At 44.6% G+C, this 17894-nt stretch overlaps 1 protein-coding gene across 3 annotated transcripts in view; it reads left to right on the forward strand.

Annotated features, from left to right (window-relative positions):
* The first annotated feature begins 5729 nt into the window (after positions 1 to 5729).
* Positions 5730 to 17894, forward strand: part of KIZ (kizuna centrosomal protein) — a 99764-nt gene continuing 87599 nt past the window's right edge. For all 3 annotated transcript variants that reach the window (XM_084623835.1, XM_084623837.1, XM_084623836.1), the window contains exon 1: positions 5730 to 5915. In XM_084623835.1, coding sequence (XP_084479961.1) covers positions 5812 to 5915 — 104 coding nt within the window. In that variant the 5' untranslated portion in view covers positions 5730 to 5811. The remainder of the gene's footprint in view (positions 5916 to 17894) is intronic.

A 17894-nucleotide genomic window follows, 5' to 3' on the forward strand; every position in this document is an offset into this window, starting at 1 on the left:
ATGGTGTAAGGTATGCCAAAATTGGGAATTAGTACATCGAAAAGAATAGCCGATTATATAGCTGTCATGACAGTCCAACTAGTAGCAATAATGCTCGCATTAAATTGGATCTGGGATGTATTTCCAGCATCTTTTATTTTTTTTTCAGATTCAATCTCAGGCTTTTTGGCAATAAAAAAGAGTGTCTCAGTATGTTGAAGTGATTTGATCAATGAAATTATGTTTCTAATCACAGAGTTAATACAGAGGGATACATGTAGCACTAACCTGGATCCCAGCACATTTTGGGACAACAGGGAACAAAATGGTGGACAAAGCTGCTAAAGACATTGTAAGAAATGGATGGATTGACATAGAAATACTCTTGAGTTAACAGGAATTCAAAAGCCTAGTACCAAAAAATCTAAAAGAGGAATGGCAAAAAAATTAGAATTAGTGAAAAAAGAGGAAGAAGATTTTTTGAATTGCGCCCAAGAGTTGAGGATAATGATGTACTTCAGGGCCTGGATAGCACTAATGAAGTTCTTTTGTTCAGAATACTAACGGGCCATTGTGGCTTAAACAAAAGTCTTTTTCAAATAAATAGACACAAAGATGAACTCCGTGTACACTATAAGGTGGAAGAAACAATTGATCACCTTTTATGCATAGGTAAGGGCTTTGATAAAGAAAGGGAAAAGCTTTCTGAGGAATTCAAATGTCTTAAGGTAACAAAAGTTACATTGTTATTTAGTAAAAACATTGGGGAAAAGGAGTATTCTTAAAAAGGTGTTGTATTTCTTGAAAGATACAAGGCAGTGCAAGAGACTATAAACCACTAAGTACTGAGGAATTATAATTGGTGGCAGCTATAGACTATTCAGTCTAGTCTGCTTTGCCATAAAAAAAGAGAAAACAGCAAAAAGCAGGTCAGTTCCTGGCTGGGACCAGAGGAGTGAGTAAGAGTGCTTCTCTCTGGCCTGGAGATAGAGAAGAACCTTAGGACACTGCCCATGAGATAGGGCTAAAGATAAAATGGTTCCAGTAGGAAGAGGTCCAGCGAAATAGCAGTGACAGACTGAAGTAAGGAGTAAGTGGCTGCTGAGAATAGGGTTCCTGGGTTGGAATCTGGAGTAGTGTGTAGGTCTGGGTGCCCCTACTGGCCACAGGAGAAGTGCCATAAACCCCAAAATAGGACCTTTTTTGGGAGCCCAAACAAAGGGATGGATTTAAAGGGTCCAGAGCAGGGCTGAAGACTCTACCAAAGGCAAAGAGACTTTTATTTGCTGGACTCAATACCCCAAAGGGGTTAATTTGGACTTTAACTTGGCCAGAGGGCCAAGTCACTGAAGACCTGCCAAAGTTGGCTGGCAACCTGCAGGGGGGCACGGGGGGCAAGAAAAGGACTGCAGTTTCACCGCCGGCTGCTAGGTGGCACTCAAGAGGTGAGTGCCCCATCATGGTGTGCTCAACCGGCAGACAGTATCTCATGGATGCCATTTTGAAATAACACTTTCTTTAATGTTTACTTTATACAGGATCAAAAGTGGGATAATATTTATTCTGATTTCGGTGTTAGCAGACAGGAATGGAAAAAGAGATCTTATTTATTATTGCTCAACACAAGCTGAACTATGGAGCTGCAGCAGCACCCCTATTTATTTTTAATTTACCTTCCACCCCAGGATTTAGCAGGAGATCAGAGTGAAACTGATGAGGGTTTTCTTGGCTTCAGTCTGTTGCTCCTCCTAGTGTGGCTGGGGGAAGTGCTTTTATGATTAGGAGCTGCGGAACTTTTCAATGTAGCCTGCACAGTGTGTAGTGTCGACAAACTCAAGCATTCAAAACTCATGAGTCAGGCCTCCCAAAACCATGAGAGTGGCTTAAAAATCATGAGATTTAAAAATAATACATTTTGACCTCTTTATTTGCCTTCTAGGTTTTGAACCTTTAGGGTACTCTAGCTAGAATCACATTTTCAACTTTTTCAGCATAACCAGGAGAGCTAGACGTTTACTTAAAAAAAATAAAATAAAATGGATGCTGAGATTGTCACAAAATCATTTGACTCCAGCTGCTGGCGCTTTAAGAAAAACATAACATACAGCAAGACTTGTAAGGAAAACTGTGTGTTGGAAACACTGATGCGGGAGAGGGCAGATATGATTCTGGACCCACTGAAGTCAATGACAAAATTCCCATAGATTTCCATGGTGCAGGAGCAGACCAGACATTACAACACTTATTTCTTGATTTTAAGCAGCCTGATATATTCTGAGCATGGTTCAATTATTTTCCCTATAGGTGTTGGAGGAAACATCAGGGATTGATAGACCTGAGATTTACAAAGTCTGGATCCAGATCCAGCTTTCAAACCTCCCAAATTTCAGGCATGTTCAGGTCCAGGGTTTTGTTCAGAATATGGTAGAAATAGGGATCAGTTGCAAAACTGTCTTTCTGGTTGTCAGTAGGTATGAAATCATCCTGCAACAGAGGCCTGAATACCATTTATGTGCTTTCAATAGAAAGAAAATAGAACAGCAGGGCTTTTCTTTTAATCACACTTTGTGTGAATTCAATAATAAAAGGCTCCCAAATCTGCAAATCCTTTGCATATGTGTCTTATTGAGTGTGTAAGCTTTTCCATGAGCTAAAACCTCCCATATCTTTATGAGAGCCATTTATTTATAGTGGATATGTAAGGGCTAAGCCAGGCAGCAGCTATGGTTATTCAAGTGATGAAAGTTAATTTAGAGGCTGTTAAGTACTACTGCAGGTATCCAGTAATGCCTTTTACTTTAAATTTAAAATTTGTTATCCAAATTTGAAACTAAGAAGTATTGAGATTCACTAGGAGTAGCGCTACAGAACACTAAAAACTGACAGAAGTATCCTGAACTGCAGAAGTGGTCAGTTACTGTAGGAACTGGGCTACTCAATCTGCAGTTTTTGAGTCACATGCGGTTCTTTAGAGCCTGGAATGTGGCTCTCTTCACAAGTTCAAGTGATGCCCTGACTGCCATGTGGTTATCGCCCTGGGGGCAGGGTCAAGGAAACCTGAAGCAAAACAAACAAACAAACACACACACTCTCTCTCTCTCTCTCTCTCTCTGTTGTATGGGTAATCAACTAATGTAAGTAAATACTGATGCTTTAGTGTGTTAGCTTTAGGACAGTTATTCTAATGGAGGGTGATTGTGACTAATGCCATTAATCATTTTATTATCAATGTGTACTGATCACTTTTCTGTTCTAAATACATTTAAACCTTTTGGAGCTGTCTGCACCTCCTCTCAGTGTAGCATTTCTTCTGTTAAAGGTTTGAGTACCACTGGTTTAGAGGCTGACCTTTTTTTTTTTACCATAGTATTTGAGCACCCCCCAACTACTTATGAAATTATTCTCACAACATCTTGGGACTGTATTTTCCACATTTTACAAATGGGGAAAATGAGTCACAAAAAGAAAAAGAAACTTGCCCATGGGTACACAAGAAGCCAGGAATACTGAACCCAGTTCTTTTGAGTCCCAGTACAGATCCTTAACTGTAAGGGAGAATCCCCTCTAATCACACTATCAGAGGCTTGTTCACTGCACATCTACCAATGTGATATATGCCATCATGTGCCAGCAATGTCCCTCTGCCATGTACATTGGCCAAACCGGACAGTCTCTATGTAAAAGAATAAATGGACACAAATCAGACGTCAAGAATTATAACATTCAAAAACCAGTCAGAGAACGCTTCAATCTCGCTGGTCACTCGCTTACAGACCTAAAAGTCGCAATTCTTCAATAAAAAAACTTCAAAAACAGACTCCAACGAAAGACTGTTGAATTGGAATTAATTTGCAAACTGGATACCATTAAATTAGGCTTGAATAAAGACTGGGAGTGGATGTGTCATTACACAAAGTAAAACTATTTCCCCGAGTTTAGTTTTCCCCCCTACCGTTCCTCACACATTCTTGTCAACTACTGGAAATGGCCCACCTTGATTATCACTACAAAAGGTTTTTTTTCTCTCCTGATGGTAATAACTCACCTTACCTGATCGCTCGTTACAGTGTGCATGGTAACACCCATTGTTTCATGTTCTCTGTGTATATAAAATCCCCCTACTGTATTTTCCACTGCATGCATCCGATGAAGTGAGCTGTAGCTCACGAAAGCTTATGCTCAAATAAATGTGTTAGTCTCTAAGGTGCCACAAGTCCTCCTTTTCTTTTTGCGGATACAGACTAACAAGGCTGCTACTCTGAAACCTCTCCTCTAATAGCTGATTTGAAGCTGGATCTTTCAGACCTCTACTCCCAGGAGTAGGCCCCATGACTTCAGCAGAATTACTGCTGTATTTAAAGATTACTCAGGTGAGTAGCAGGACTAGGCCTCTCCTGGTCAGCTCTATTAGTGAGCTGTTGACCACCACCTCTGTTCTGCCAGCAATGCCAATGTAAGAGGAGGAATCGTGCCGCTATTGTGAGGAACTTTCCTAGCTTATATACTACCCTATTGAAATGGGCTAGCGAAAGGATCTGAGTCCTTACTCCCACTTCCTTTACCCAGAGGCCTGCCTGCCTTCGAGGATTCCCCTTCCACTCTCCTGTGTGGCAGAATCCTCATAACCCCAACAAGGATGGGCCCAGGATTCCTGGGGGGCTCGACCCTCAGTCTTGTCGTGGTCACTTAGGGCAGGGGCTAGGGTGTCCCACTCTGGGGTGCTCTCTCTGCACTAGATGCTTCCCTGACTCACTGATCATTTCATACAGTTCAAAGCAAATACAATTTATTAAACAGCAAACAAGTACAAAAAATAAGGAAAAAATGGGAAAGGTTAAAGGAAAACACATAACCCTGTTTTGTGGCATGGGGACATGATAAACAGTGTCTCTGGAATGTAAGGGAAGTTCAGTATGTTTCATGGAACGGTACAGGCCACATGCATTGTAATCCAATCCAATCGATTCACAGTTGTGGGGAGCAAGAGGCAGCTGCAGGCAGGAGCTAGAGGCAAAACATTGAATGAACAGCTGCAGCAAAATGCCTGGCTTATATGGCATCATGCAAAAAACAAGCCAAAAACTGTGAGCAAAGAATCACAGTCCACAGGGCATGGACTGGGGTGACTGGGGCAAGCCACCTCCTTGGCGCTCTGCTACCAAGCTGTCTGCAGACTCAGGCAAACGTTACTACCTCGGTCATACTCCGGTCACGTTTTCAAACTTATTCCCCCCCCTCAGCAAGAGGGTTAAAACCGTATATATTTTTTTTTAGAGGGAAACTGAGATTCTGGGGCCCAATCCTATGGCACAGATTCATGCCACAAAACAAGCGGGGCCCTTTGGGAAGAGCCATAAGGACACAGTGAGGGGCAACAAAGCTGGGGTGGGGGGCATAGTTGAGGGTCATCGCCTTCTCCTCTTCTGGCCCCTGGGGGCGGCTGTGAGAAGCCAGAGGCCAGGGAGGGCACTGGCCAGCTCCCAGGGGCCAGGTGACTAAGGGCCCCATCTCAAGGCCTGTCCATGGCCTTTCTGGGGGACCTGTCCCCCCTCACCCCGGGGCCAGCACCAAGGGGCGCAGGGGGCGGGGCTTATGGACAAGCGAGGGGCGGGGCCTGCGCTGCACAGCCCGCCGTGCGGTCCACTGGGTGGGGGGGAGGAAGAGAGAACGAGACCCCGCCCCCTCCCAGGCTGCCGCCAACGGGGGGCGGGGCCTGGGCCGCCCTCGGGACTGAGAGCGAGGCTCCTCTGCCTGCCCAGCTCTTCCGGGGTCCGCTCGGCCGCGCTGCATGCTGGGAGCTGTCGCTTAGGACACCGGTGTAAACAGGGCGGCATGTGTGGGGCGCCCGGGCCTGGCGCCGCGGGGGGATCCCGGCGCCCTCAGCCCGGCGGCTACTGCGCGATCCTGGGCAGCCTCCAGCTGCGGCTCCGGGACAGGTGAGGAGCCGGGGTCGGCCCCGCCTGCTCCGGGCCCCCGGGGGAGCCGAGCCCGTCTGCCCGCCCGGCGCTGGGGCCCGTCTGTGCCCCGAAGTCCCCTTGGCCACCGGTCCCGTGTTCACTTTCCTGTCTGCCCCCTGGCATCCCAGTCGGGTCTGTCCGTCTTTCTCCGTCTGTCCGCGGTCTCGCCGTCTCCTCTGCCCGTCCTGCTTTCCTGTCCCCCCCTTGTCTGTCTGTCCTTCCCCGGGCCCCTTTGCCCGTCCTGCTTTCCTGCCCCCCGCCCCTTGTCTGTCTGTCCTTCCCCGGGCCCCTTTGCCCGTCCTGCTTTCCTGCCCCCCGCCCCTTGTCTGTCTGTCCTTCCCGGGGCCCCTTTGCCCGTCCTGCTTTCCTGTCCCCCCCCTTGTCTGTCTGTCCTTCCCCGGGCCCCTCTGCCCGTCCTGCTTTCCTGTCCCCCCTTGTCTGTCTGTCCTTCCCCGGGTCCCTCTCTGCCTGTCCTGCTTTCCTGCCCCCCCCTTGTCTGTCTGTCCTTCCCCGGGCCCCTCTCTGCCCGTCCTGCTTTCCTGCCCCCCCCCTTGTCTGTCTGTCCTTCCCCGGGTCCCTCTCTGCCCTTCCTGCTTTCCTGCCCCCCCCCCATCTGTCCGTCCTTCCCCGGGCCCCTTTCTCTGCCCCTCCTGCTTTCCTGCCCCCCCTTGTCTGTCCATCCTTCCCCGGGCCCCTTTCTCTGCCCGTTCTGCTTTCCTGCCCGCCCCTTGTCTGTCCGTCCTTCCCCGGGCCCCTTTCTCTGCCCGTCCTGCTTTCCTGCCCCCCTTTTCTGTCTGTCATAGATCATAGAATCTCAGGGTTGGAAGGGACCTCAGGAGGTCATCTAGTCCAACCCCCTGCTCAAAGCAGGACCACTCCCCAATTTTTGCCCCATATCCCTAAATGGCCCCCTCAAGGATTGAACTCACAACCCTGGGTTTAGCAGGCCAATGCTCAAACCACTGAGTTATCCTCCCCCCTATCCTGCCCTAGGCCCCTCTCTGCCCGTCCTGCTTTCCTGCTCTCCCCCTTATCTGTCTGTCCTTCCCCGGGCCCCTCTCTGCCTGTCCTGCTTTCCTGGGCGCCCCCCCCCCCTTGTCTGTCTGTCTGTCCTTCCCCAAGCCCCTTCTCTGCCTGTCCTGCTTTCCTGGGCTCCCCTTGTCTGTCTGTCCTTTCCCAGGTTCCTTGTCTGTCTGTTCCTCTGTCCCTATCAATTGCACATCTTTGCTCTTCTGTCTGACCCCCCCTGCCCAGCTTCCCTCTCTGACTGTCCCTCCCAGCACACCCTGTTTGCTTCCTCACTTCCAGCCTCTATTTGTCAGTCTGCCCCACACACTGTTGTAGACCTCTAGCTCCTCCTATCCATCGGACTTCCCTTCTCCTACACTCCCCCACCCCCACCCCAAAGCTGGCCCAAATAAATAAGAAGTCTAGGGAAAGGAAATAAACCACACAGAGACTAAATTGATCATAACCAAGCCACTGCTGTAAAGCCACTTAATGTTATCTTAATACTGTCGTGAAGTTATGTCTTTTTGTAACTAAGAACTGGTTATTTGTGGAGGATGCAGAATTGGGACTGAGAGTTTAGGAGGGTGGACTAAGTAATGTTCTAAGTAATGCACTAAGTACTTAGTACTGCACTAAGTAATGTTCCTGCATTTGGTAAACTCTGGCACAGTGGCACCATGTTTGTTGCACACGCAGCAGGAGAGCATCTAAATGCATCTAAATTAAAATGTCCTCATTTGAAAAATTTGGCGGGGGGAAAAAAGCCATTAAACCACTTCTATTATTAGGAGTGTTTAAAACTTTGTTTTTTAAACAGAACTACATTTTGGCCTAAGTCGCTTTAAATGCCTCAAAGGATGATACTTCTGCCACTTCCTTTTGTTTTATTATTTTATGTCAGGCAGTTATATTTTGCAGTCGAGTGTGAAGTACGTATACAGATTGTTAAACTTCTTAAGTTAATTATTTAGCTTCTTTAACACACCACTTTTGTGATGTGTAGGCTGGTATTGTGAATAACATCTATAACAGCTGCTGATCTGTTGCTGATATTCTGAGCTTTTCAAGTGACACAGATGGCACTTTGACTTGGCCCTATTTTCAAAATGGTACACTACTTTTAAACAAACAAAAATGGAAACCAACAGTTTGAGGACACACACATGTTTAAAGGGCCATATATATGCACGCTTCTCTAACAGAAGTTATTATAATTACAGCCTAAATTAAAAAAAGACTAGTGATTTTATATGCCCTCGGTTTTTGGGTCACAGCATAACACACTTTAAAGGGCATGATTTTCAGAAAGTGCTGAAAATCAGGATTCTTCAAGGTATTTCTGGTTGAGGCACCCCAAATAACTAGTCACTTTTAAAAAGTTTGGCCTTTAGTAATACCTCAAGCTGTGTGAAATGAATTGGTAGTCTCAGTTACCTACTGGACAAGTGTCTGCATTGCAGAAAACACCACTACAATTGATACTAATTACCAAGTGGTTTGGGCAGTTTGAAAAAAGAGATCATGGAGGCTGAACAAAAAAGGTCCCTTGGGGGCACAGAGTCACACTGATGGAGCACTGTTGGGAAGTTTGTATTGCTGCTGTTGTTCCCGACCTTTTTAGTAAGGCAATCCACCAACTGCATTTTTGTCTTTTTTATGACCCACTGTGATGCTCTGTACCTCAGGGGAACACCCAGCACCCCCATGTTCATCCTTGTCAAATGATTGTGTGATATCTACTGCAAAGTTTGTCATGTTGGGTGTTTTCAGAACGCTCATTGTTGTTATAGTGATGTTATAGTAGTTGTTGTTACAGTAATGTTATAGGTTGTAATTTCATGTATATAGTTATGAGGCTGAAAATGTATCTTCATGGCTTAAAATAAGCCCAGGAAAAAGCTCTCTAAGAGCAGAGGGGCAGTTCACACCTCATGTATGGGATAAACCCAGCCCAGCCTCACGGGAACAAAGGATCTGTTGGACTCTCGAGTGAGTCACCCCCCTTCCTTTGGTCAGTTTGGGACTGTGATGAGGTAATGCTCACCTGACTCTGAAGGAGGGGCAAAGCCCAGAGGAAAGAAAGAACTTAATAAAAGGGAGAGACGTTTGCCATGCTCTTCCTTTCTCTCCCACCTCCATCTACAGACATCACCACTAAGTGACTGATGCGCTGATCAAAGGGGAGCGCCTGGCTGAAGGGCAACCAGCCAGCCTGTGGTGAGAAGCATCTAAGTTTGTAAGGACATTGAAAGCGTTAAGATTAGCTTAGAATGTGTTTTGCTTTTATTTCATTTGACCAAATCAGACTTGTTATGCTTTGACTTATAATCACTTAATAAATCTGTTTGTTTATTCTACCTGAAGCCGTGTGTTTGGTTTGAAGAGTGTCAGAGACTTCCCTTGGGATAACAAACCTGGTACATATCAATTTCTTTGTTAAATTGACAAACTCATATAAATTTGCAGCATCCAGTGGGCATAACTTGACACTGCAAGACGGAGGTTTCTAGGGTTGTGTCTGGGACCAGAGATATTGGCTAGTGTCATTCATTTGTACAATCCAAGGAGCAGCTTACATGCCAGAGGCTGTGCAAGAACAGCCCAGGAGTGGGGGTTCTCAAAGCAGAGCCAGGTAAGGCTGGCTCCCAGAGTCAAGGATTGGAGTGACCTAGCAGATTACCAATCCAGATAATACCAGGGGAAGGTCACACCCACGATTAAATATATGCACCGTCTGCCCCAGCACTTCAACCCTCATTCTGACCCAGTGTGGAGGGAGGCTGGGCCTAACTGTATTTCCAAAGGAACTAGGGCCAGATTTTTAAAGGCATTCAAGTGCCTAAAAATGCAGATAGGTTTCTACTGGGATTGTCAAAAGTACCTATCTGCATCTTTAGGAGCCTAAATACCTCACTCAAGTTTGGCCCAGCTGCCCATCCGTCATGACAGAGGAATGGCTGGGCCAAACCTGAGTGGTGCTGCGACCCCATGCACCAGGTTACAAAGCTTGGATGGGGAGCCTTTAAAAATCTGACTCCTAGTGTAGAAGAACCTTTTAAGGCTGTCCAATTGAGTATATTTTTAAGCGCAGTGTAGATGTTCATGAAAGCAGGATAGTGAGACTGGATATAATAAGTTGCTTCAATTAGAAAGTGTTTCTGGATTTAAAAAATCCACCTGTCCAAGATCTTGGTGGTAATGCAAAAACTAAGTGACAGTATTTACTTGTAGCTAGCATATCATGGCCTTAGAAAAATACTGTTAACAACTTTACATTTTTCACATCTATTGTTTCTAGTACAATATTGATATAAAGATTAAAAGCCATGGACTGAGTACTTGGCCTAGTGCCTTCCTCTTAGCATCACTCTGGAGGGGAAAAGAGGGATGGAAAGCTGGCTTAAAGCCAGGTGGTGATTCCTCTTGCATAGGGGAAACGCCAGGTGGCATAAATCTGGGAGAGCTGGCTCTATGCCATCTGCTTCTTACATTCTCTCTCTGACCCCCATGCCTGTTACAGAGAATATGGCTGGAAAATGTTGTGCTGGTGATCCTGTGCCATTGAAACCACCCAGCCTTAAGATGCTGTCACCAGCTGCTGTAATTTAAAGCAACTTTAAGTGACCCCCTCCCCAGAATCAGGAACAGAGAGGTGGCATAATGTCACTTCTGTCTCCACTCCAAGTCCTGAGCCAAGTATATCTTGGCCAGACTCAGGATATGTCTGAACAGCTCTATCTAGTTTTGTTTTAACAAGATGTCTAAAAAGAGTAATATCCAGTGGGCCTTCTCCAGTTGGAACATACTCCTTCCCTCCCTTTCTCCCCATTTCTAAAGGAAATTAAATTCGCATGTTTGTTTACTATTGTGTTTGCACTAGTATTGTCAATTATATTAATACCAGTGCTGCAAAGGCTTCTGTAATGTTACCTTTATTGTAGGTCCAATGTGAACGCTGGCCATTTCAACATTTTGTAGTGATTAAGTGGCACTTTAAAAAAATGTGTAGAATGTGAGGATTTTTCTCACTAGATTAAGGCTAAAAATTTCAAAAGCACCCCAGTAATTTAAGAACCTAAGGCCCTTTTGAAAATTTTACCCTGTATCTATAAGTTCAAGGAATGCTAATATTGCACTAAATCTCCTGAGAGCTTTGCATCATCCTGTAGTGGCCTACATTCTTCCCTTAAGTGATTGGTTATGTTCAAACATAATATTGGGACAATATTAAGAAGATATGCGCATAAAAGGGATCTACTACTTGGTTATATTTTTCCCCTCCCATCTTATTTTTGCTGAAGAAGAAAGGAGTTCCAAGTGACTTCCCTTCTCCTCCTTTAAATCCGTCCTCAAATCTCACTCTTTTTGTGAGACATTTCAAGAATAAGCCACTAAGGCTTGTACATACAATAAAAATCCACCAATTGCATGAAGATTCCTCCCCCTTCTCCCCTCCTTCCCAGGTGTACGAGAGTGTACGTTATTGTTGAATGTATGAGATTACATTTTGGACTGTATTGTATGGTCTTCATTCTCCTAGGCCGTGCACCTTGTATAGTAATGTCAACCTGTGATAACTTGATATAAAATGTTACCATTTGTGTAAGCCACTGGGCACAGGCGTTAATTGCTACACTAGGTGCAAGGCAGTGGAGATTCAAGCCCTTGGTATCTAAGACAGTGAGCTCATTGGAGGATGGACTGTCTTCTGTATTACGTACAGATCTGAGCATGTTGTGATTACTCAATACTTAAATAATTGTGCGTGACTGTTGGTGAGAATCGGAATCTTCTTATATAAGAGGTGTGAAAATCAAGTAAATAACTTGTATAGCTAAGTGCTGTACTAAGCATATGGGAAAATATTTAATTGTCCTCTACAACAAGATTTCAAAACTATAGACCTACTAATTATCTTTACATTTTAACAGATATTTGCATGCACCATGCATACACAATTTTGGAGAACAGGCTTTGATATAGCTGTCACAGTTCACCCATGCAGGCAGAAGAACAGTTTGCTAAAGGAGATTTTGACAATAACAACTTTCCTGGAATTGAGAAGTAAAACAGTCACACTGTCCCAGCAATTCATTGCCTCTCTCAAGTCTCAGCTGCTCTCTCTGAGAGTGTTAACTTTCATAGTTCTGAAGAAACCATACGTTTCATCTTGAAATTTAATCAATCTCTTGCCTTATATAAGGTTTTTGTGCCTTATTTTAGAGGAGTATGAGGAGATTGCAAATTTAAGGCATCAGGAAATATTAGTTTTTCAGCTGGAGCTCAGTGCAACCTTGTGTCATCCACTTTAATGCTCCCTGAACTGGCTCCCCCAAGCAGCCCTACACTAGTAAGCTTGGATGCTACTTTGGTTGTGAAACACTGATTAGTCTATATCAGGATGGCAGAATAGGCAATTGTAAAACAAATTGATCTGTTATATGTCTGTGGCACTCATTACTGTTGTATGTGAGCACCTCACAATTTTCTAGGTACTTGTCCTTGCAACACTGTATGAGATAGGGGAAGTACTGTTATCCCTGTTCTATGGATGGGGACTTGAGGCAGAGAGCTTAAGGCCTTGTCTATTTGCAAACTTTTTTGCAGCAAGCGGGGGTGTAAATCTACCTCATACTAGCCTGCCACACACACTGTCCATGTGGACCCTGTTGCTGCATGCTAAAAGCTCCCTAGTGTTCTTTGATTTGCTCCCATTTCAAAATGGGGTATGTCAAAGTGCATCTGGGAACTTTTTAGTGTGTGACAGCAGCATCCACATGGACACTTACTGTGTGGCAAGCTAGGGTGGGGTAGATTTACCCCCTAGCTTGCCGTGAACTAAGTGTTTGTCTAGACAAGCCTTAAGTGATTTGTCCAAGATCACACAGGAAGTTTGTGGCAGAACAGGGAGTTGAGTCTGGGTCTCCTAAGTCTCAGATTTGCACCCTAACCACTTGATCATTCTTCCTCTCTAGAACCTGAAGATTCTGTGTGGCTTGAAAATGATTCCCTTAGACTCACTGGTAGAATGCTCAGGAGTGCTAGCTAGTCTTGCCTATTAAACAAAATGTTTTACATTATTGTGAAGAGCCAGTGTTACATACTGCAAAACTGTGCGAGCCAAAGGGAAGCCTCAGGCTGACTGACTTGGTTTTTTACGTGAAAATAAAGGTATCCACAGTGTGGCGTGGCTTAGAAAAAGACATAGTAAGTATTTTGTTTGATACCATCTGCATTTAAAAAAAACAAACAAACTAGGCAAGGGCTAAAGCGACCATCTCCAACTGATATGAAGGGAATCCGCTTTGCACATAGTTTATTAGGCAAAGTTACATTTCAGGCTACTCTAGGCCTTCACACTAACCATTTAGAATTTCCCAGATGATGATACTCCAGACATTGACTGTCTGATCCCTAACACTTTAAGCATTTTTGTTTGATAGAACTCCAAGAAGATCCCACTTTCAGTAAAACCCTTGTTAAATCAAAACACCTGACATACAAGCCAGTTATAGGGATGGTGGGGAGCCCAAGTGGGACCAAGGAAAATGAACATCCTCAAAAACCAAACTAAGCAATATATTTCCTGTTGACATTTTATCTGTTGTATCAGAGAGTGGGAAATGGTATTGTAGCTTAAACCATCAGGCTGGGATCAGATGTTCGTGACTGAATCAGGAGCCAATCAATGTGCTGTGGCAGTCAAAAAAACTAACAGTGTTAGCAACTGTTAGGAAGGGGAGAGATAAGACAGAAAATATCATAATGCCCCTACAGAAATCCACTGGCTGGCCACACCTTGAATATTGCATGCAGTTCTAGTTGTCCTGTCTCAAACAGATATGTTAGAATTGGAAAAAGTACAGAAGAGGGCAGCAAAAATTATTAGGGGTATGGAACAGCTTCAATCGGAGGAGAGATTAAAAAGATGGGGACTGCTCATTTTAGAAGAATGAGGACTAAGGGGGAGGGGGATAAGATAGAGGTCTGTAAAATCATATATGGTGTGGAGAAAGTGAATAAGAAAGCATTAATTACCCCTTCACATAACACAAGAATCAGGGGTCACCCAAGGAAATTAATAGGCTGCAGGTTTAAAACAAACAAAAGGAAGTACGTGGCATGTGCTGGTACCTGGCCTGTGCTGGCATCTGGCCTGCCAGCATCACACAAGGCCCTAGGTCTCAACTGAACGCTGAGAAATGCCTAGCTGGAAACCAGTCTGGCTCACCTGTGTGTTAGTATTGTTAATATAGGTGTTTGCATTTGGTGTTTAGACTTAATGAATCACTTGTATGATGTTGCATGTGTTAATCTCATTTATAACGTCAGTGCCCCTTGTTATAAGGTGGTAGTAAGTGTTTGCATTGCAACCCTCTGTAGTTGTGTAAGTCATCAAACAGGAAAGAGGCATTAATTAATGTAAAATGCTGGGTTCCTACAGTAGGTGCTAGGTCCTGTCCATCAAGAAGACCCATTGAAATCAAATGAACCATTGTGGAACATCAAAGGGCAAAGACTTTAATTGCATTCATCCTCCACCCATGAAGAGGAGAGGTGTGCATGAAGTCATCCCATTGGCTTGAACTCTGGGAGGAAGAGAATAAAAATTCCTAACAAGAAGAAACTGTATTTCTATACTGCTTGGACTTTGGGAGGGCAAGATTTCTAAGCATAAGCAAGGGATTCCCCAGGTGTTTAGCCCGGGTTAGCTCTAAAGGGCATATAGAGCTTGTATGTTACAGCAGCTTCTACCAACTTTTGGAACCTTAGACTGTAACTCATTTGTTGGTGTATGTTTACCTGCTTTAACCTTGTAAATAACTGTCCTATTTCTTTTTCTTTCTTAATAAATCTTGAGAAAGTTTATTATACAGACACTCCCTGGGTTACGCAAACCCGACTTAAAATCTGCACTTACGGAAAAAGTTCTGTAAGCTAGAAATAGGAGTGGTGTGGGTTTTTTTGCATAATGGTCGGAGATACGTTTCTGACTTATGCAAAATTTGAGTTACGCAAGGCATTCCGGAACTTTTGCGTTAGTTGGGGAGCGTCTGTAGTATTGGCCACAAGTGTTGTTTTTGATGTGGGATCTGAGGTGCAATTGACCTGGGATAAGTGACTGGGAGTAACCTGAATATTGTGATTTTTAGTGTAAGGGATCACAAAAGCAGGCTTATCTGGGTGGGAAGGTAGATTGGAGTGCCTAAAGAGACTGTCTGTAACTCCTTGCTAAGGCTGGTATAGTGCCTCAGGAGTTTACACTTGGTGATTAGTTGATGAAATCTAAGTATAGAATTCATAACCAGTTTGGGACTTGTGCCTGGCTTCTTAACAGTCTGTCCTGAGGTTGGTACTCTGGCTATTGAGGCACTGCAGACAGCATGACAGCATGTTCATACAATGCACAGTCAAGCTCTATATGCCCTTTAGGGCTAACCTGGGCTAAACACCTGGGGAATCCCTTGCTTATGCTTAGAAATCTTGCCCTCCCAAAGTCCAAGCAGTATAGAAATACAGTTTCTTCTTGTTAGGATTTTTATTCTCTTCCTCCCAGAGTTCAAGCCAATGGGATGACTTCATGCACACCTCTCCTCTTCATGGGTGGAGGATGAATGCAACTAAAGACTTTGCCCTTTGATGTTCCACAATGGTTCATTTGATTTCAATGGGTCTTCTTGATGGGCAGGACCTAGCACCTTTTTGTTGCCAGGGGATGTTGTGAAGGCCAAAAGTATAACTGGGTTAAAAAAAGAATTAGGTAAATTCATGGAGGATGAGTCCATCAATGGCTATTAGCCAAGGTGCTCAGGGATGCAACCCTGTGCTCGAAGTGTCCCATAATCTCTGACTGCCAAAAACTGGGATTGGATGAAAGGGGATGGATTATTTAATAATTTCCCTGTTCTGTTCCTTCCCTCTGAAGCATCTGGCACTGGTCACTGTCAAAAGACAGGATATTGGGCCAGATGGGCCATTGGTCTGCCCCAGTGTGTTCACACACAGCAGCTGGAGGAGGATATTCGCACTGTATAGCTTTTAGCCTTGTGGTTAGAACATTTGCCTGGGATGTGAGAGACCTAGGTTCAATTTCCCCCCCTCTCTGCCGGAGGGGGGGGAAAGGATTTGAACAGGGGTTGCTCCCTTTGGTGGTGAGTGTTCTAACCACCAAGCTATGAGATACTTGGGTGTGGGGCTCTGTCCATCTCTTCTCTTGAAGCTGTTGTACTGTAGTTGAATAATGAAAGAGTGATTGGAGGAGAGGGACTAGACTTGGGGTTTTACACCTCCCAGGTGGATACCCTAACAACCGACTACAGAGTCGTGTTCACACTCATCCCATAGCTCAGTCGTTAGAAAGTGCACCTGAGACGTAGGGTTTGCACAGTGATCTTCCTTCTTCTCCTTCTGGTTGAGAAGTTGGGAGTCAAACCTGGATCTTCCATATCCCAGATGAGTGCTCTGACTACTGGACTAAATGCTATAGCATGGGCTACTCTTCCCCTGGATTGTGAATGGGACCTGATCCGCTAAGCAGCCTCTAAGCATGCCTACTGAATTGGGCCCTGCATGTGTCTTGCTTAGTTGAACACTGTTATTCACCTATCTTTTCCTGCTTTGTGATTTGCTCTGGGGTTTAGGCTGGAGATAGGCATCCCCACTCCTAGAACGAGGCAGCAGTGTGCATGCTCAGAGGCAGAAACTTAGGTGCTGAGTGAATTTAGGTGCCTACAGGGCTCAGTAAGAATTTTGTGGATCTCGGTGAAGACTGGGACTTAGGTGCCAAAACCTGAGACTTAGGGACCTAAGTCTGGGGTTTAGGGAACCTAAGTACATATGTGGATCAAACCTTAAGACCAGTCATCTTCAGACATTGGTGGAGGCAAACTTGTAAGATGGATGCCTTGTTCCTGTGGTTTACTTGTGGTTCCTTGTTCCTGCAGCTGTCTCCGATGCTTGGTGTACAAGAAGACCCAGAAGGACAAGGCTAAGTTTACGTTAATATGGACTCCAATCTTCTTGGTTTCCTAAGATCAGTGTGGAAACCTGAGAACTTTTGCTAATCACCAAGCTTGTACAGCAAACATCTTTGATATATTGAGACAGCCCAAGGCTGAACTTGTCAATCTTGAACACGACAGCAGAAATCAGGAGTGCAATTATTTGCAACAATTTGTAGACTTGATATTCAAAGCCAGAAAAGATTTTGAGGTTGCATAAGATAATTTGGAGTACTTTCTTTGTTAGATGCAGGATTAGTAATATAAATCCACTGCAAACCTCTACATCTACTATATTAGACTTTTTACTCATGCAGTGTAGTTGTAGCCAAGTTGGTCCCAGGATATTCGAGAGACCAGGTGGGTGAGGTAATACGTTTTATTGGGCCAACTTCTGTTGGTGAAAGAGACAAGCTTTTGAGATTACACAGAGCTCTTTTTTTCAGGTCTGGGAAAGGTACTCAGGGTGTTACAGCAAAATACAAGGTGGAACAAATTGTTAAGCATAAGGAGTGAATTCATGTCACAAGAGACCTTTCCAGGTGAAGTGGGCAGCTAACACCCCTGCAGTTCTACGGCAAAGGAGGGTTAGTGGGTTACAGATTGTAATGAGCGATAAATCCTGTGTCTTTGACACCATGATTTTTAGGGCAGGCCTACACTTGAACTACTGCATCGGTACAGCCGTAGTGCTTTAATGAAGACGCTTTAAGTCAATGGGAGGGAGCTTCTCCCATCGGCTTATTTAATCCACCCCTGCCAGAGGTGGTAGCTATGCTGGCTGGAAAAGCTCTTCCGCTGACATAGCTCTGTCTACACTAGTGCTTAAGTTGGTATAACTACATTGCTTAGGAGTGTGGATTATTCACACTCCTGAGCAACGTAGTTATACCGAAGTAATTCTGTAGTGTAGACCGGAGCTAAGTATCTAGCAAAATGTTGACTT

Source organism: Lepidochelys olivacea (assembly GCF_965140295.1).
Source record: "Lepidochelys olivacea isolate rLepOli2 genome assembly, chromosome: 3".
Taxonomy (NCBI): domain Eukaryota; kingdom Metazoa; phylum Chordata; order Testudines; family Cheloniidae; genus Lepidochelys; species Lepidochelys olivacea.